The sequence below is a fragment of the Megalobrama amblycephala genome, linkage group LG15, assembly GCF_018812025.1.
Source record: "Megalobrama amblycephala isolate DHTTF-2021 linkage group LG15, ASM1881202v1, whole genome shotgun sequence".
Taxonomy (NCBI): domain Eukaryota; kingdom Metazoa; phylum Chordata; class Actinopteri; order Cypriniformes; family Xenocyprididae; genus Megalobrama; species Megalobrama amblycephala.
This window is the reverse complement of record NC_063058.1, coordinates 12,898,850-12,919,731: the sequence shown is the minus strand read 5'-3', so window position 1 is coordinate 12,919,731 and position 20,882 is coordinate 12,898,850. Positions and strand designations below refer to the sequence as shown.

At 35.7% G+C, this 20,882-nt stretch overlaps 1 protein-coding gene across 6 annotated transcripts in view; it reads right to left on the bottom strand.

The window, feature by feature from the left end:
* Positions 1 to 20,882, bottom strand: part of brsk2a (BR serine/threonine kinase 2a) — a 282,035-nt gene that overhangs the window by 45,693 nt on the left and 215,460 nt on the right. For 5 of the 6 annotated variants that reach the window (XM_048158768.1, XM_048158769.1, XM_048158772.1 and 2 more), the window contains exons 5-7: positions 8,419 to 8,535; positions 1,884 to 1,917; positions 1,698 to 1,766 (exon numbers count right to left, since the gene is read on the bottom strand). In XM_048158768.1, coding sequence (XP_048014725.1) covers positions 1,698 to 1,766; positions 1,884 to 1,917; positions 8,419 to 8,535 — 220 coding nt within the window. Of the gene's footprint in view, positions 1 to 1,697; positions 1,767 to 1,883; positions 1,918 to 8,418; positions 8,536 to 19,000; positions 19,075 to 20,882 lie in introns of those variants that run through there. The other variant, XM_048158773.1, reaches the window with a different exon arrangement.

Sequence of the window (20,882 nt, the reverse complement as noted above, 5' to 3'; positions counted from 1 at the left end):
AGATGTGCGCCCAATACTTTATTCATTACAATTTACATTATTGTCTTTGGGACTTAGAAACATCAATTCCCTGCCTTCATTCACAAATTCATGTTCATTTTCACATATATAATTTCTGATGAAAAAGGGCACACTCTGAAAACATGACATTATCTTCAGTATCCATCACTCTTTTCAAATCAGCAACATAATAAAATGAGTGATGAATGTTGTGTGCGTCTTTCTACATAATTTGACTAAACTAAACACATAATCTTAAGGCCCATTCGCACCAAGAATGATAACTATGAAGATAATTATATTTACGTCCATACCAACAAACGATACCAGCCTATTTATTATAAGCTCGCGCTTTGCGGTTTTAAAGTGTGTACAACATGTTTTTGCTGTTCTTGTTGCATTTACACAGCTTTAACCAGCAGATGTCCTCAGTAATCTGTTTTGAATTAATCTAGCTAACGCAATCAATCTAATGAAACAATGAATTTAGCTTAGTTAATATAGTGGAATAAAAACAACACCTAGTCTTTTTCATTGGAACTTAAAAGGAAGCAAGACAATGTTGCCGAAATTAGCGCTGGATACCTGAGGTAATTTTATGTTCCGTTTGCTAGCCTGGCATAATGATTAATTACACTTCTTCTCACAGTTTATTCCGAGGGTATGACCAATTGTTTTCCATATATCCATTTTCTTTAAAGTATCCTTGAAAAGGGGGTTTGACTTGTCAAACAGTGGTGGATTTTTCTGGACCTCAGCAATTAACTTCTCCGCGATGTTGGCCGCCATTTTAAATTCAGGAGCCCTTAAATTCAAATGGATTCTGATTGGCTGTCAGTTTTTAGCATTCAACAGTTGGGAAAAAAAATCATCCTGAAAGTGATCCCAATGATATTGTTATCTTTATAGTTATCATCCTTGGTGTGAACGGGCCTTTTAAAGTGAATAGCTAGTGTAATCGATCTAATCTAACAGTGAATTTAGCTGACAAAGTCAATATAGTGAAATAAAAACAATGCCTAATCTTTTTCACTGCAACTTCAAAGGAAGCAAGACAATGTTGTCGAAACTAGTGCTGGATACCTGAGGTAATTTTATATTTTACACTGTTTGCTAGCCTGACATATATCCTTATTATTTCTCACCATTTATTCCGAAGGCATGACCGATTGTTTTCCATATATCCATTTTTTTAAGTATCCTTGAAAAGGGGATTTGACTTTTCAAACAGCGGTGGATTTTTCTGGACCTCGACGATCAACTTGTCCACGATGTCGTCTGCCATTTTGAATTCAAATTGATTCTGATTGGCTGTCAGTGTTTTCTCATACAACAGCTGGGGAAAAAATCGTTCTGAAAGTGTTCCCAACAATGTCGTTCCTCTATATCGTTATCGTTATAGCTGTGTTGTGGACACTGCTATTCTTTTATATTTAGAACAATTTTTAGAACTATATCTTTATCGTTATCTTTATAGTTATCATTCTTGGTGTGAACGGGCCTTATAAGACATGGCTTACACAAAAAAAATGACATTTCATGAGTCTTTCATCTTTTTTCCATACACTGATTTTTCCAAATATTTGATGTTTCTCATAAGAAATAAAGTAATATTTGTTTAGAACAACATGAAGGTGAGTAATTGTTGACAGAAATTCCTGTGAGGTAACTGTGAGGTAAAGTCTGGAATGACTCACCACCAACAGAGCAAACAGAATGACCCCACAGCTCCAAACGTCTGCTTTCCTTCCATCATACTTCTCTCCCTACCAGAGAGAAGACAGAGTAAACATGCAATAAATCTCATTTGAGATCAGGTCTTTATTCATAATTCTCTTTTTTCTTCTACAAAGTAAAAAGTCAGACAGTCAGGTAATACTCACCCGGATCACTTCAGGACACGCATAATGAGGAGATCTGTGAAAAGACATCAACCGGAGTTACTGGCAGCAATAACTGTGTACAATAATCTCTCATTATTTTTTCTCCCTTTTTCTTGTCTTTATTAATTTAGTTTTATTAATTTAGCCATTCAAAAGTTTTAGATCGGTAAGACTTTTTAATGTTTTTTAAGAGAAGTCTCTTCTGCTTACCAAGGCTGCATTTATTTGATCCAAAATACAGCATAAACAAAAAATATTGTAAAATATTTTTTTACAATTTAAAATAACTGTTTTGAATATATTTTAAAATGAAATTTATTCATATATATATATATATATATATATATATATATATATATATATATATATATATATATATATATATATATATATATACACACACACAGTATAATGTTAGAGCTGCATGATTAAATGTTAAAAGATCGCAATCTCAATTCAAACAGCAACGTGATCTTATTCCCAAATGACAACGAATCGTCTTTCTATTAAACCTTTGACAAAATCACAGCAGAACATTCAGATCTGTGTTCGAGCCAGAGAGAGCATTTGTCATGTATGAAACAGCTTTACAAACAGTCTTTTCAACCACACATGATCATTATTTCTGTTACAATCATTTAAATTATCACAGAAGTACTGGGATAAAAGTTTATATAAACACTGATGTCTACAGTAGCAATTAAAACAGCTTTTGAAAGTAACTTGATGCTTCAAATAACAATTGTATCGATTACATCATTACACCAGTAGGTGGCGACAAATGACTGTTAAGAAATGTCATCGAATCATTGTCATTGAATCACTGAATCATTCTTTCAAGAGATTTGTTCAAAAACACTGATTCATAATGAAACAAGTGAAGTATTTATGAGTGAGTCATTGAATCATTCATTCAAACTGATTTAAAAAAAAAAAAAAAAAAAAAAAATATATATATATATATATATATATATATATATATATATATATATATATATATATATATATATATATATATATATATATATATATATATATATATATATATATATATATATATATATATAAATAAAATAACTAAAAAGACTAAAAACTAACCAGATGCTGGTAACAGACAGTTGACGGTAGCCACTGACTTCTATAGTATTTATTTATTTATTATTACCAACATTAAATAAATAAAAATATCTTCTTTTGTGTTCATCAGAAGAAAGAAACTCATACAGGTTTGGAACAACTTGAGGGTGAGTAAACAATGACAGAATTTTAATTTTTGGATGAACTATCCCTTTAAAAACATCAGAGCTGTGGTGCTCATTGGGATGAAATTTGACCTGCAACATCTCCTGATCTTACTCTCTCCAAAATAATTCCTGTCACTATATTATTTCAGTCAAACAAATAACATAAAATCAAAGACATCTCACAGATCACTACAAAAGCACAATCCCCTGAAGCAAAAGCACTATGAATTTTAGATGTTTCCCATAGGCACTGATCCATGATGTCTGATACTGTTTGCTTAGAATGATTAATATCAAGATCTGGTTGGAGGGACACAAAGATGCAATAAAGAAGAAGAAAACATCTTGCCAGAGTAATTAGGGTCACAAAATGTTGACAGTACTTCCTGTTTCACCAGCTGACACCCTGTCTGCATTAATCTTTCTTGACAAATCCTATTCTACAACAGTGTTGCGCATCTACACATAATGCTCTTTTTTTTCAGAGATAAACAGGCACATTCAGAGTTAATCATATTATTTGGAGAGTTTCTCCGCAAGCTGTAAACATCTCTCATGATCCCTCAAATACCTTTACAAGCATGCATCTATGCAAATATGAATCCTGTTAGTGAGAGCTTTTTCTTATCGTCTCCAACTGCATACAGAAACACTACAAACGTCAACTGAAAAGCTGCCATTTGGGTTAAACGAGAAGATGTGGGGGCGTCGAAGGAATATCTTCATGGACAACTCCGAAAGTATGGGTTAGTGTAGATCTGTCAAAGCTAATTATCTCAGATAAAGTTGCCAAAGCACATGCTCTTATAGAATATTCTACACATATATGTCACAAAACTGATTTGTCATTAATATTGCAACAGAAGTTGGTTTTTGGACTGGTGAATTTATTGGTCCTAACAACAAGCTGCCATTATGTTCTCATAGTAAAACATTGCTGAAGCTGTTCGGTATACATCATCCTCTAAAACAGACAGTAGTAGTTTCACTCCAAACTCTCTGCCCCTAGCACAAGCCTATAGCTTATTACGATTCTGATGGTATAACTACCACAACATTTCAGTTTTTTTTTTTCTCCGAAGCAGGTGCGTTACATCTGAGAGATCAAAATGAATCGGATGTTTTAAGGCCGTAAAATGTTTTCATTGTTTATGTTGATGAGGAAGGCAAATTAGAGCTAAAAATACAGCCATTAACGGATGAGTTTATGGAGGAACCCCTGCAGTACGTGGTGCCAGATCATTTATCTAATCCAAGCTGTTTGCTAGAGCTCATTTCCTCTCTCATTTCTGCAAAACTCGTCAACCAATGACAGGCAGATATTAGCTGCCTCATAACTGATGTGGGTGTGCAAACGATCAGACATATGGGTTCAAATGTGTCTTTTTGGTGCAATATACAATGATCATTATGCCAAAATTGTGCATGCTTATAGGGATACAAAAATAACCATCATAAACACTAGCAAAAGGCATCCATGAAGCTCAGATAATGCCCATATTATTTTGAGTGTGCAGGTCTCAGAGTCAAATTGAGGCTGTTGCAGGTTGTGTCGTTACTTAAAGTCACTCTGATCCGACTATCTAACAAATCCTGAGAGTATCTGCATACATGGCAAATAGGATAAAAAGGCATTCATTGATGTGAGCCAAAAATCAAATGTTACACAAATAAGGAAAACATCTGTATTTAACTATAAATAAGTAAATGAATAAATAAATGTATAAATAAATAATAACATTTTTAAAATGGATTAATTAATCGATTAATGAATGAATAAAAAACTAATTTAACAAATATTTGTAAACTAACGAAACAATGAATGAATAAAATAATATATCAGTAAATGAACAAATATTTATAAAATAATTAATGAATTATTTTTTTAAATAAATGAATAAATTGATGAATATATGGAGAAAATATGGATTCAAAAGAATGAATGGTTAAATAAAATATTTTTAAATGAATGACTGAATGAACAAATGAATTAATACATGAATAAATGAAATGCTTGAACAAATATTTTTAAAAGATGAAAGGATGATTGAATTATAATAATAATGAATGAAAATAAATGAATGAATGCTGTTTTTAAATGAATTAATTAATTAATAAATGTCGAAATGTTTTATCTGAATGATTAAAAAATATTTTTAAATGAATGAACAAATGAATTGATAAATGAATAAATTAAATGAACAAATATTTTTAAATAGAAAGAAAGAAAGAAAGAAAGATAGATAGATAGATAGATAGATAGATAGATAGATAGATAGATAGATAGATAGATAGATAGATAGATAGATAGATAGATAGATAGATAGATAGATAGATAGATAGATAGATAGATAGATAGGAAGGCATAGGACGCAGAGCAAGCGTTTTGAACTACGAGAGTTTTACACATTCTTCGCAAGTTGAATACGAAGACGGTCTGGCGGAAGCTAGCTATTTTACTTCATAACTTGTTAAATATGGATATTATTTTACACAAATGCATCGCTTCACTTCAGAAGGCCTTTATTTAACCTCCAGGAACCATGTAGAGTACGTTTATAATGGATGGATGTGGATGGAAGCACTTTCTTCAGCTTCATACTCGTTTGGTAATATTATAAATATTGGATGCATCAGGATATTTATTAATATATCTCAGATTGTGTTCATCAGAAAGAAGAAAGTCATATACACCTAGGATGGCTTGAGGGCGAGTAAATCTTGGGGTAATTTTCATTTGAAAGTGAACTAATCCTTTAACACAATAATGACTTTAAATTATCTTTTGGGACTAATTTCTCTGCCAAATTGGATTAATTTTGCAATTAATTGCGATTAATCGGCACATCATGTAAATAATTAGATTAAACATTTTAATTGTTTGACAGCCCTAAAATAAATAAATAAATCATTTTTTTTTTTTTTTTTTAAAGAATTAATGATTTAAACCTACTTTGATTCCACACAATCTCAGATACGCTTTGTCACGTATATATTTTCTTAAAAGTGTCCAAGTACGTGGCCAGACGCATGTCAGATAAAGTCTGGGAAACTGCTAAAGCCAGGATAAATTTTTCCTCAATATTTCCATCATTACAGTAGCTGAGAGGAGGGGGATCACATGATCTCTGCAGTCTTCTTTCATAATGACTGTCTCTCCCTAAAGTTGCTCTTCTTTTGCATAAGCGTGCGTTCACACTTGTAGTTCGGTTCGTTTGGTTCATTTGGTCCGGACTGAAAAAGAAAAAACATTTAGTCCTGGTCCGATTAGTGTTCAGATTGGCAATTTTATCACTGAACCTAAAGGCATAGGGATAAATTCACAAACTGATTGGTTGGATTTTGTGACGTATTGCCTATTTTGAGACGGAACTTACCAAACATCCAAAACAATGCTGTGTGCTTGAGATAAATACGCTTGTTGTGTGTGCGTAGCCTGCATATGATGGTATTTTGGCCAGCTGGGAACATGTAAAGAGCTTATAAAATGTGTAAAGGAGTCAAATATTTATATATATATTTACTTAAATTGATATTATATGTCCATGTATAGCATGTATTTATGTACTAAGAATCTATGTAACTAGTAGGATAATGTATAGAGTCAGCTGATACTATCACAAAATAAACACTTTCAGGGGGTTTTAAAATTGTTTTGGGGTCACTGAAATCGTCAAGGACATTTGGCCCAGAATCAACACAAAGCTGCTTTGGAGATCATTTTTAGGATGATGGGACCCATAGAGATTCATTCCGATAGCCGATGTTGAGTCACGGTGCTCGGAGGCTACTGTGACTTCCTGTGTGACACAGAGTCCTGTAGCTCCTGACCTGCGGTGGCCGTGACGTCAGCACACACAAAGGTACACAAAGGTCCGGTTTGACCTCTGCAAAGCTGTAATTATTTAACATGAGGTGACTCTTTGTATGGAAACTACCAGGGTGATTTCATTGCATTGGGCTTTAATCTACAGTATGACCATGCCTGAGTGTAATCCAAAAAGGTCAGGCAAGCATGGCAAAATTAATCTACTGACAAAGGCAAAAGGTTTTATGGCATATGTGGGGGCAAAGTAGCTTATTGAAAGGAAATGATTACATTAATAAAGGGCAATAAATGAACTGGGCTCCATATCTCTTCACCCCAGGCCTCGACCAAACAACAGAAGAAAAGAAAGCACTGGGTTTTCATGACAGCTAATCACACTTATGTCAGAGGGGGTGTGTCATAAAATTCAGTGCATTGGTTGCTTCCTCTTTCTTTCTTTCTTTCTTTCTTTCTAAAAACACTGTATTCTGCTGCCAGACCAGTAGTTGGCGATGTGACTTTGTACAGAAACACTACGCGCCTACAGACTGAACACATAATACGCATGCGCATGAAAAAGTTTGAAAGGTTTGCATTTTCAGGCCCCAAAAACGCTGTTGTTGTGTAAATGAACGGACAAAACGCATAAAAACTTTTACGTTGTCATGTAAACGGCCCCTAAGAGATGCCCAGGTCACATATCACTCCAATACCAAAAAAACCCAAATAAAATCAAGAAGCCTGAATGATTTTATTATGTATTTTCTTATGTAACTTTCACAAATTTTGCAAAAACTTAAAAAAAAGCACTAAAAAAAAAAAAAAAAATTCTTACTGGTACTAAAATAGGCTGCAATTTCAGTATGCCAGATATAATTATAATTTAATTTAGTTTTTTTTTTTTTTATTCTTTTGATTTTGTGATGAAATATGTACCAGACATTTCAAGACATTTTCATGAGATTCACCTAATTAGTAACAACTTCTGACAGTTACAAAGTAAAATAAGAAGATGATATGAGATGCAGATTGTGACATTTTCATGAGCTAAAGTTGAAAAACAGGATATTTTTTGCCTGTTTAAATCAAAAATACTGAATAATCACAAATCAAAGCTCCTTCCTAGCCTGTCCCAGAACCTTGGCAGAGATGTTGTTACTCATTTCAGATGCAAAAAAAGTTAGCCAATCATAACAAACATCATTTACATATTGAAGTCTTAAAGGTGCAGAAGCAGACCCTCTTTAATCCTATGGGAAAATGGTTATGATGTCTTTAAAATTATACTAATTTAGAGGTCTTAGAATTGTACATATCAAATACGATCCAGTAGGCTTTATGAAAAAAAAAGGGTATTCTTTACACTTATATTTAGTGTGATTTGCAGACGTAAAGGCAGAATGACTGTCATCCGATACGGTGTGACCTGAAGGCAGTGCTTGTCCTCATCATTAGTGTTATAATGATGCTCAGGTTCACTCACCCACAGCTGGTTTCCAGCAGACTGTCCCCCACCTGCAGAGATGCCATGCCGAAGTCTGCTATCCTGATGTTATTCTTCTCATCCAGCAACAGGTTCTCCGGCTTTAGGTCCCTGTGACTGTTTAAAGGGAAAATGAAGGAGAAAAAAAAGAAACAAATGAGATGTGAAAACTGTAGCATGACATAATGATTTTTCTCAGTAACACTTTATATTACAGTATATTTGGCCTTATATCAGTGGTTCTTTTATCAATTTTCTGTTTCTTCTATGTCTTTCTTTCAGCACTGCTAGTTTACAAGACCCTTTGAGAGGGTGATGACAGATGCCCGCTGTGTCAGTGTCTGATGTTAAGCACTCATCTGACCAGGATCTAACTTCTTCCAACCGTCAAAATGGATTTAAAACTTTCTTTTAATTAATTTGTTGCCCCGCTTTTTACTGTGACGCAAGATGACACAGTTTCCAAGGTTTTTTTTTGTGCAAAAGAAACAAAAGTATTGTGGACAAAACAAAACAAACAAAACAAAACAAAACAAAACAAAACAAAACAAAACAAAACAAAACAAAACAAAACAAAACAAAACAAAACAAAACAAAACAAAACAAAACAAAACAAAACAAAACAAAACAAAACAAAACAAAACAAAACAAAAGAGACGAGACAAGATGAGAAGAGAAACAAAACAAGAAACAAAACAAAAAGAGGAAACAAAATGAGAGGAAACAAAACAAAACAAGAGATGAGACAAAGCAAAAAGAGACAAAACAAAAGAGACGAAACAAAAAACAACAAAAAACAAGATACGAGACAAAACAAAACAAAAAACAAGAGAGGAGATGAAATACAACAACAAAAAAAACAAAACGAGATGAGATGAGACGAGACGAGACGAGACGAGACAAAACAAAACAAAACAAGAGACGAGATAAAAACAAAACAAAAAGAGACAAGACGAAAAACTAGAGTATAGATTTTCGTTACTCTATGGTCCACAGAATACTGCAGGTAAATATAATAAGGCTTTTGAGTCACTGAAAAAATTTTTTAATTACTACATACAGTAATAGACATAAAAACATGTTAAAACAACAATATTCTCTTCATATCTTGTCCCAAATTAGCCTAACAATACAAACAATTTCATATTACAATATGCACTGCAGCATGAAAAATGTATGTGATTACTGCTGTAAGATTGTTTTGGTTTGCTGTTTTTCTGATTTTATTTATTTTTTATTTTTTTTGTTGTTGTCATAGCTGTTTGTTATTTGTGTTTATTTGTTTGTTTGTTTGTTACTTGGTTGGTTGATTCTCAATACAGATGATTACTGAGTTGAGATTATTGTTCAGGTGTGTATATATTAATACTTTGCAAGATACTCATCAAATAAAAAGTTTACTACTAAAAATGTAACTTAGTCTATGGAAATTTAGAGTGAAGGTGGAACTCAAAGTGAAAATAAATAAAAAACTCACACATACAAACACATTTATGAACCTGAATCTCACATGGGCTAATAAAACTGAATATGAAAAGATTTATACCTCAACAATGTTCATGGGACAAATTGCAGAGGTGGGGTTTATTAGCTGTCACACTGGTAACATCCATAACGACTCTTTAAAGTCACTTCCTGACACATTAACGTGACCCAGATGTCGTAATCTCTCCTGAACAGAAGCTGTTTGTTGATATGATCAGCGACTGACTATATATTTTCCTAATCGAACAGCTGTGAGGTTAATTTCAACCCCTCTGGTCTGCAGGTTAATGGAGAAACGTGGGAAAGCAAACTGCATGTTAGTTTGGTTGTGGTAATAAAACATCCCATGATGCTTTTGATAGCATCTTGTTGGTATTTGCCACTGAGGGCGCAGAGGCATCAAATATTTCCCCCAGTCTGCTGTGAGATCTTAAATTGCACATTTATTGGCCCAGTGATAGTTTAATTTTTTTACGCACACAGTGTTGTGTTGTTTGGTGATAGAGATCTGCATTTAAATGTTGCTTAATATATTTTTTTATGGTGACCGTCAAAACGGCAGTTCTGGCTGAAGTAGTCCTTCCTATAAAAACCTAATAAATAGTATCTGTTTAACATCTGCGTGCTTAAAGATTATTTATTTTCATAAATAAAAACATGGTTAGAGACATGGCCTGGTGTGTTGTCAGCTCCAACATGAAGCTCAACTTCGGAAAATTACTGAACACCCCATCCTGCTCCCAACACGAAGGCTGTCATATTCAATAACAAGGTCAGAGTGAGTGAGTGAGTGAGTGAGTGAGTGAGTGAGTGAGTGAGTGAGTGAGTGAGTGAGTGAGTGAGTGAATGAATGAGTGAGAAAGTGAGTGAGTGAGTGAGTGAATGACTGAATGAGAAAGTGAATGAATTGAATGAGTGAGTGAGTGAGTGAGTGAGTGAGTGAATGAATGAATGAATGAACGAGTGAGTGAGTGAGTGAGTGAGTGAGTGAGTGAATGACTGAATGAGAAAGTGAATGAATGAGTGAGTGAGTGAGTGAGTGAGTGAGTGAATGAATGAACGAACGAGTGAGTGAGTGAATGACTGAACGAGAAAGTGAATGAGTGAGTGAATGAATGAATGAATGAATGGATGAACGAGTGAGTGAGTGACTGAATGAGAAAGTGAATGAATGAGAGTGAATGACTGAATGAGAAAGTGAATGAATGAATAATTGAGTGAGTGAGTGAGTGAGTGAATGAGAAAGTGAATGAATGAATAATTGAGTGAGTGAGTGAATGAATGAATGAATGAGAAAGTGAATGAATGAATAATTGAGTGAGTGAATGAATGAACGAACGAACGAACGAACAAACGAACGAGTGAGTGAGTGAATGACTGAATGAGAAAGTGTGTGAGTGAATGAATGAATGAATGAATGAACGAGTGAGTGAGTGAATGACTGAATGAGAAAGTGAGTGAGTGAATGAATGAATGAATGAACGCACAAGTGAATGAGTGGATGACTGAATGAGAAAGTGAATGAATGAGAAAGTGAATGAATGAATAATTGAGTGAGAGTGAGTGAGTGAGTGAGTGAATGAATTAATGAATGAATGAACGAGTGAGTGAGTGAATGACTGAATGAGAAAGTGAGTGAGTGAGTGAGTGAGTGAGTGAGTGAATGAACGAACGAACGAACGAGTGAGTGAGAGAATGACTGAATGAGAAGTGAATGAATGAGTGAGTGAGTGAGTGAGTGAGTGAGTGAATGAATGAACGAGTGAGTGAGTGAATGACTGAATGAGAAAGTGAGTGAGTGAGTGAGTGAGTGAGTGAATGAATGAATGAACGAACAAGTGAGTGAGTGAATGACTGAGAAAGTGAATGAATGAGTGAGTGAGTGAGCGAGTGAGTGAATGAATGAATGAGTGAGTGTGTGAATGAGTGGAGTGAGAGTGAATGAATGAGAAAGTGAATGAGTGAGAGAGTGAATGAATGAGTGAGTGAGTGAGTGAATGAATGAATGAATGAGTGAGTGTGAGAATGAGTGGAGTGAGAGTGAATGAATGAGAAAGTGAATTAATGAATAATTGAATGAATGAGTGAGAGAGAAAGTGAATGAGTGAGTGAGTGAGTGAGTGAGAGTGAGTGAATTAATGAGTGAGTGGGTGAGTGAGTGAGTGAATGAATGAATGAATGAGTGAGTGAGTGAGTGTGAATGAGGAGTGAGAGTGAATGAATGAGAAAGTGAATTAATGAATAATTGAATAAGTGAGAAAGTGAATGAATGAGTGAGTGAGTGAATGAATGAGAGTGAATAGTGAATGAGTGAATGAATAAGTGAATGAATGAATAAGATAATATTCATAAATTAATTTATAAAAAAATTATAAAAAATAATGAATTAAATGAATATTTTACATTAACTGATAAATAAAATGAACATTTTCAAAAAGAGATTAAAAGTTTAATGAATGAATGAACGAACAAATAATCTTGAATGAACAAATGAATGAATAAATAAAATGAATGAAAAAATATTTTAAAAGAATGAATAATTAATTAAATAAATAAAATAATTTTAAATGAATTAATAAAATAAATGAGCAAATATATTTAAAATTATGACTGATTAAATAAATAAAATATTTAAATGTATTTAAAATTAATGAACAATAATTAATTTTAAATGAATCAAATATTAAATATTTTTAAATTAATGAATAAAACAAAATGAATGAACAAATATATTTTAAAAGAATTAATGATTTAATAAATATATAAATATTTTTGAGAATTCATTAATAAATTAATAAATTGAATAAATGAACATAACGTTTTTAAATGAATGAAATAATAGATTAATAAAATGAACACATATTTATAAATAAATAAAATCTAACAAGAAAAGGTAACATTGGCATCAGAGATTACTCAGTGTCAAAACTTCCATTGTAGCATTTTTTTTTGTTTTAATTTCCACCATATTTTAAGGGCCCAATTAGCTCTCAAACAAGCTTTACATTATTGTAATGTAAAGAGCAGCAGGCAGCACATGCGATAGTACATTAGCCAACTTAACCGCATGCTGTTCACAGCGGTCTAATTATGAAAGAGTTTAATTACAAAACATGTATGTCTACATGTTAAGTAGTGCTTTGGCTTCTCTGCATGCTGGCTATCTAATGTTGGACAATTTACTTTCTTAATGCACATTCCTGGTATTATTGTGCACGGTTTATCCGTCCATATTGTCGTCAAAAAAACTAAATGCAACTTTCTCTGTCCAGTGGCATACCACAAAATTTGGCCTCCTGTGACATTATACTTTTTTTTTTTCTTTGCGTTTTGACAGCAAAACAAAAGTGATCATATTTTTCTACCAAAAGCCAAACATGATGATTATCAGTTATTACCACTGACAATGGTTTTCCAAACAAAACCTCAGGGTCACTGAATTAACTGGGATATCAAAGTGGGATCCAGCACAGTGGTAACCCCATTACAAGAGCCGAGATCTCATCCAAAACGTTCTCTAGTGGCACATAAAAACCTTATAACACAGTAGTGCACTCAGAAAGTCAAATAAAGAAGCACAGAAAGTGCATTTGTGCTGATTTCAGATTTCTTAAATGATCTCCTTGTGACTCTTATTACCACCAAGGGGTTGAAGGGGGTGTTGCTGTACAGATCTTTATTTCTGGAGCAGGTGGGAGTCAAGTGAGTCAATATAGTCTTGGAAACATCAGTAAAAATGGGTTGGGCGAGTTATTCCTTTCAGCTAGACAGCTAGGTGTATATGTGTATGCTCTGTCTGACAGGCGTTGTCATAAATGGACTCTATTAGTAGCTATATTTGGAGGAATATTCATGTCTAGAAGCTCCAGAACGATGATCTCGTAGGTGGACAGAAAGACGTTGAATGAGCAGTCGGCCTTCAGCTATTAAAATGCCTAAAGAACACCACTCATGCTTCAAATAGCCAAGTCAATCTGTCCATCACAAAAAACAAAGCAAAACAAAAAAGCTTAAAACAAAATCTCAGGGGAAATGTGTGGATGCTCAACTGTATAACATGAGCTCTGATCGAAAACTGTAATCTTATAAGTAAGTGATTTGGAAGGCAGCAACTTTACAGACCAAAAAATAGCCTTCGACTCAATTGATTCCAATGGTTTGATGTTAGCATGTAGCTATGCTAACAATATGATAAGATTCAGTCGCAATAGTGACATTTCAGAGAAATTTTGTGGGCAAAAAAAAGGTCTATTGTCAATAATGCAGCGATGCATGAAGCATAGTTCACACATAAGTCACTTTCAAACCAAGAAGCTTTCTGTTGGTCAACGTGACAAATTCGCCCAACCTACTTGAACAAGTGAAATTGACAAAACCCGCCTAATTGCTACTCAAAACTAGCCCAAAACCAGCCTAATCGTGTTTTGGGGGGATCCCCTGGTAAAAATTGCATTAAGAGGGGGTCAAATCCGCGTTTTTGGCAGGGTTCCCCTGGTAAAATTCACATTCTAGGGGCTAAACAATGTTATTTGTGGTCGCTTCAACATGGGGACATGAAAAACAACCTGGACCTGCCAACACTAGGGGCTTTTGCACCGAATAGTTCTTGGAACTAGCCACTAGGATAATTCCCAGAGAACTAATTTCTCCCCAGGGCCATGTTCCTGGTTGCATTCGCACCGGGAATAGGAACTCTGAATCGGCCGACAGTGGCGTCTTTAAGCGTGACATTTACAAATGCTAAAACCGGTGAATGGAGGATGTCGTGATCGGAGCTGTTTGTTGTGTGTCGCGGGTTTCGTGATAACGGAGATGGAATGTAAACGCATAATCTACGCGACTGAAAGAGCAAAAAGTGGGGCTAAGAGACGAAATCTCCTATGACAACTTTAAGTATTACATATCATCGAGGCGGAGAAAAGAATACAACCCTGCAGACAACAGGTAAATGCTGTTATCGCTGTTTACCACGTTCGTCAGTTAAATATGTTTACACGGCTTTTTAAAAATGCCAGTGTTTGACATGCGTTTGACCATTCAGCATACACTTACGTCATTGATAGTTCCAATACTCTGAAGGAGGAGCTAAATTAGTTCCCCCAAAAGGAGTTCCTAGAACTAAAATCATAGTTCCTGCATTCTACCCGACAAAATCTGGGTACTTCAGCCAATAGTTCTAGGAACTATGAAAAGGTTCCTCCGGTACAAAAGCCCCTACTGTCTGTGAAGGGAACTTTTTTACCTTCACGTAAAACTCAGGATTTTGTGGATTCCTATTTAAAAATAGCAGGATATGGTACCAGGTGAGCTACCGAGCAAGTTTACTGTGTCAGAAAAGCCATATACTGTACGTGGAGCTGGTTACGTGATGCAAACATCCAAATGTATTGGTTTACAAGTCATGCACTATGGTAAAATAGTTTTAAGGTCATAAAATTTGCATTGTGCAATGAACCATGGGCAAAACAACTCTTTATTTAATTGATAATCTGCCCTGTGATCATAATTTTTATAAAAAGAAATAAAAGTTGTTGGTTCTTTACTGCCATTAGTATTCATTTCAGATGGAAACTGCTGTGAATTTTACATATTATGTGCATTTTTGGAGTTTTGCAGAAATGTTGCAACAGGCATGCTTTTCCAATGTGCTTACATTGCACAATTCATATTTGTATCACCTTAAAGTATCAGTTAACCCAAAAAGGTGAAAATGGAGGTTCAAATCATTGTAATTATGCATAATATGTTTAATTAGCATAATTAATGCACATACTTAAGTGTAATTATGCTGCCTACCTTTTGGAACAGCTGTCATACACCCCTCTGATGCCTTAAATGCTGTCTAAGCAGGTTTTGAAAATGATAATATGTAAGTTTTATTTGTAGACAAAGAGAATGACAGAGAAAAGTCAGACAAGCAAAAAGACAAAAAGATTGCCAGACAAGTCGCAAGAGCGAGACGAATATTGAAATAGGAAAGGACAGCAGTGGAAAAAGAGAATATTGGGTAGGTAATTCTCCCATCATCCCCTGCTGACTGTCCCTGCATGAGATCAGAGGGAACAGGCGTCTCTCAGTCACATATGAAGTAAGCAAACAGCCAGGGAAGTGTGACAGCATGGCAGGGACATTTCTCATCCCTGGTGTAGCATACTGGCCCTACTGCTGCTCTGCGTGAGGCCTGCAGCTCTGAGAAATGCTGCACGGACGAGAGACGGCAAGACACTGGAGTCCACTGGGCTCAGCAGACACACTAAGGCCCTGTTTACAGTTTACCGTTTATTAAGATGCATTTTGGTTGATCGGATCACAAGTAGATGAGGGAGACGCATTCCTATTTACACCTGGTATTTTTACAACCACTACTGTCCTGATATCCTTGAGGGGAGAGTTTATGGGCAGTTAAATGTCTGTTTTTTTTTTTTTTTTCAGACCTTTTAATCTAATGTATGAAATAAACTCACGCAATTTACATATGAACACGAAAGGAGACAAAAGAAGAACACATGGAGAACAGCAGCTTTAGTTTCTGCTCTGACAACCACACGCTGTGAGTGTGTGTTAAGGCCGGAACACATCAAGCCGACGCCGATGAACTAGTGGCGATGAAAGCAGACTGCGGGGTTGGTTCACGTCGGCAGCGTCTGTGTCCAAAGTTGCCCTGACACATCAAACCGACGCTAGACAGCCGACGGCCAAATAGCACGTCCGTTCTGCGCCTGTGTGAGATGAAATGCCTTTCTGAACCAGCAGGTGGCAGTAGCTGAACAGCCAATCAGAATGATCAGATGGCCCGACGGACCGATGAGCTCTGACGCCGATTCAACATTTCGAATCGGCTGAAAAAAAGCAAACGAGGACCAATTTCAGCCGATGGTGAGGAACACACTGAGAAAACTTAGTCGGCCGACGAACAAAAACTGCCCGATGGCCGACCGTCGGCTTGGTGTGTTCCTGCCTTTAGAAATCAGGAATGGAGAGAATATTGTGATTGGTATATTTTTTGTCTTCAAACCAATATTGGGTCTTCAGCTGACAGTTTAAATCCTGTCTGGCTACTGCACTTCCCATAATGTTTACTCATTAGGCGGAGAGTAGGCGGTCTTTTGTGGCACATTCGAACATGAGCGTTTACAGTATGAAAGCAATCCGGTCGAATACGTTTCCGACTACCTCTGGAAGGGGTCGAAAGCTAAAAACATTTTAGGGTGTTTTCACACCTATGGATCGTTTGTTTTGTTCCGAAACAGGGACTAAATTTGTTACAATGTTGCAATTTCTTCTTGGTTTGGTTCGCTTTCACACAGCAACATTTAAAAGCGTACCAAAATGCATTTATGGAAGTCACATGCGAGTACAACTGTCCTCTTATTGGTCAGAGTTTTCTCAGCGTCATCCATAATGATTGACAAATTCACTCCGTGAGCTTACTGTGTCTGTATTTGTAAATATAACCCTCAAATGGATCTTTACAAGATGTTTGCCATGCATACTGCATGCATACATTAGATCATGCGAGTATAGTATTTATTTGGATGTTTACATTTGATTCTGAACGAGTTTGATAGTGCTCCATGGCTAACGGGCTAAAGCTAACATTACACACTGTTGGAGAGATTTATAAAGAATGAAGTTGTGTTTATGAATTATACAGACTGCAAGTGTTTAAAAATGAGCGACGGCTCTCTTGTCTCCGTGAATACAGTAAGAAACGATGGTAACTTTAACCACATTTAACAGTACATTAGCAACATGCTAATGAAACATTTAGAAAGGCAATTCAGAAATATCACTAAAAATATCATGTAATCATGGATCATGTCAGTTATTATCACTCCATCTGCCATTTTTCGCTATTGTTCTTGCTTGCTTACCTAATCTGATGATTCAGCTGTGCACAGATCCAGACGTTAATACTGGCTGCCCTTGTGTAATGCCTTGAACATGGGCTGGCATATGCAAATATTATTCAACTATGCCAAGGTAAATTCAATTTTTGATTCTATGGCACCTTTAATGCTGCGGCAAATACAAATGCACACGCTCTCTCTGGATGTTGTCTAGTGGCGCTCGTTGGTTTTCAACTATGGTAAATAATGTGCTCACTCACAGAATCAGACACTACCGCTTTCGCTCCTGCCCAAACAAACTGCACCAAAGGGGAATCAAACTCTAGTACGATTCAACCAAACTAAATGAGTCGGGTGTGAAAGCACCCTTAGACCCCGTTTACACCTGTATTTAGCGTCGTCTAACGTCCATTCAGATTTTGCTTCCCTTGTGACGTAGTAAGGGGATCTTATTATAATATTACCGCTCTTTAATCTGTATGTTTCCACCAATGGCGCCGCCATTTTGTTTTCGCAAGCGACAACATTATACCATATGGAGTGCAGCTGTCCTGCACAGTTTAGCTACAACCCTGATCAAACACACTGGAATGTCTTCAGGATTACAAAAGCTACGTGAACGAAGGTGAGTTGACCCAATTTCATATATATTTCGTGATGTTTGCCAATTGTCTTTCTGAATGCGTTTCATTAGCACGTTGCTAATGTACTGTTAAATGTGGTTAAAGTTACCATCGTTTCTTACTGTATTCATGGAGACCAGAGCCACGCCGTTATTTTCATTTTTAACCGAAAACACTTGCAGTCTGTATAATTCATAAACGCATCTTCATTCTTATTGAGTTTCTCCAACAGTGTGTAGCTTTAGCCTCGTTAGCCATGCAACATGCTATCAAATCCATTCAGATTTGAATGTTAGCAAACATCCACAAAATACATGCATTAGCGATCTGATATGCTGCATCACGACCAGTTTGTAATGATCCATTTTGAGTTATATTTGCTGTGTGAGCTTCTCCTATATTGTTTATGCCTCAGTGTATTGTTATCGTGAGGGAGCATGAGCTCATTTGCATTTAAAGGTACACACACCAAATCAGCGCATTTTTTCCCCCACCCAAAAATAGGCGGTTAAACATGGTATAGTAAAAAATCCATGGGGTATTTTGAGCTGAAACTTCACAGACACATTCTGGGGATACCTGAGACTTATATTACATCATGTAAAAAGGGGCATAATAGGTCACCTTTAAGATTACTTTATCCTTTCACCTAAGACTATCCAGCTCCATAGTATATCAAAGTACCATGGTATTACCATCTGAGAGCATCACAGTACCACACTACTTTGTTGTGAGGGAATTCTTTCATCTTGTCTATATGTGGATGCGCACAAATGCAAATGTGTATGTGTGTGGTGTAAAAGACCCACACTGATTACCCATAATACCTCCCTTTTATCTCTAAATACATCAGCTTGATAACACTCTTACGCTAAATGAGAGGATTTGCTCGTTTATCCAGGTGTCAGTTTTTCTTCTCTCAGTGTTTCAGAGGTGCAGCTCAAAGTAAAGATTTTGCCTTCAAGTTACCGCTGTCAGAATGATCATGTACGAGATGAGAGCACATGAACGGCACCATAACCCTTGGAAAATGCATTTTCCGGAAGTTTGCCACAGGGGTTTTCTGGAACGATACGTTTTTGTAAAAGGAATATCTTAATTGGCAGTTGGGAAACTCTAGATTTCTGAGTAAAAAATCATGCCAGAGCCTAATTAGTACTGATGATAATTAAGTTGTAAATGTGACCGTTTACAAAACAATTTAGTTTTTAGATATTTTATGTACTGTTGATGAAGAATAGTAATAAAGCTTAGCAATAAAACCTGAAATTCCTTCTCTAATGACCATCCTTTGCGCTTCATTTTGCATTTTGTCTCGTTAGCTCTAACAGTTGGTGGAAAAAAACAGAGAAAGCCATACATAGTTGCCCAAAATGTTCATTTGGAATCGGCCAAAATGATTTTAACGCACATGATGTCAATTTATCGTAAGCAGGAACTTCCTAGAATGACTTAAAAGCAGCATAAGTGCATTTATAGGGATAAAACACCATTTGCAGGCATTTCCTTCACTGCAACAAGGTATTTGCAAAACAAAAGGCCTGATTAAAACCGATGATGTGGTTCAAAAGTCAATATCTGCTAATGATGTTTGTAAAAGAACATGATCATTATACATCATTGGTTAAGCCCTCACCTTTTCCAATTTTCATAACCCGACTTTATGCTTCAGTGAACCAAACAGGACCAATTATCAAAAACAAATGAAATTACCAGCTTAGAGAAATAACAGCTTCAGATATTTCGTCAAATGAAATGTCTACAAATTCGGTTACACAGCGGTTTTATTGTGATGACAAACTGTAATCAACTGAATAAAGAGTTGCAGGTTTAAAAAGTGCAAAAGCTATTGATGTGTGAAAATCTATCAACAAGCAGTTTCATTTCCCTTTTTTGAGTCAAAAAAACATCACTTTGTCTTCAATTGATGTGGTTATTCTTTTTGGCATATAATAAACAACATGTTAACACATTGGATGGGTCATTCAATCACCATTTGGACCATTTTAAAAAGGGGAATATCACATGATCACATGGTTTGATTCATAATGGCGAATCCTCCCACAGACCAAACGATCCCTCCAAAAAAGCAGTCCGGATGAAGCCTCTGATCATAAATCAAGAAGAGAAACTATGAGAGGCGACGTGCCTCGCTTTGCCTTGCCTCAGATGGCTTTTGAGAGAAAAAAAAAAAGAGCTTGAGTCTGATATCTTGATATGGTTATAATCGAAAGCCCCGGGGTATGAATATGAATTTAACGAGCACAAGAGGGAAGAGTTTGCACCAGCTCACCAGTCGCCTCTAATCTATTAAGTGTGAAAAAGGTGGGAAAGTCTAGGCTGGACTGGCTTTTAGCTGAGGCTTTGTGTTAGAATAACTTTTCATTTTGTTTTTTCTATCTGCTTTGGAGCATTTCAAACTTAATAATGTTCACATTTATGGCTTGTTTGTGTGTAATACATTTGAGACCAAATGTTCTAAAAAAGATGCTTTCATTTGCCTCGA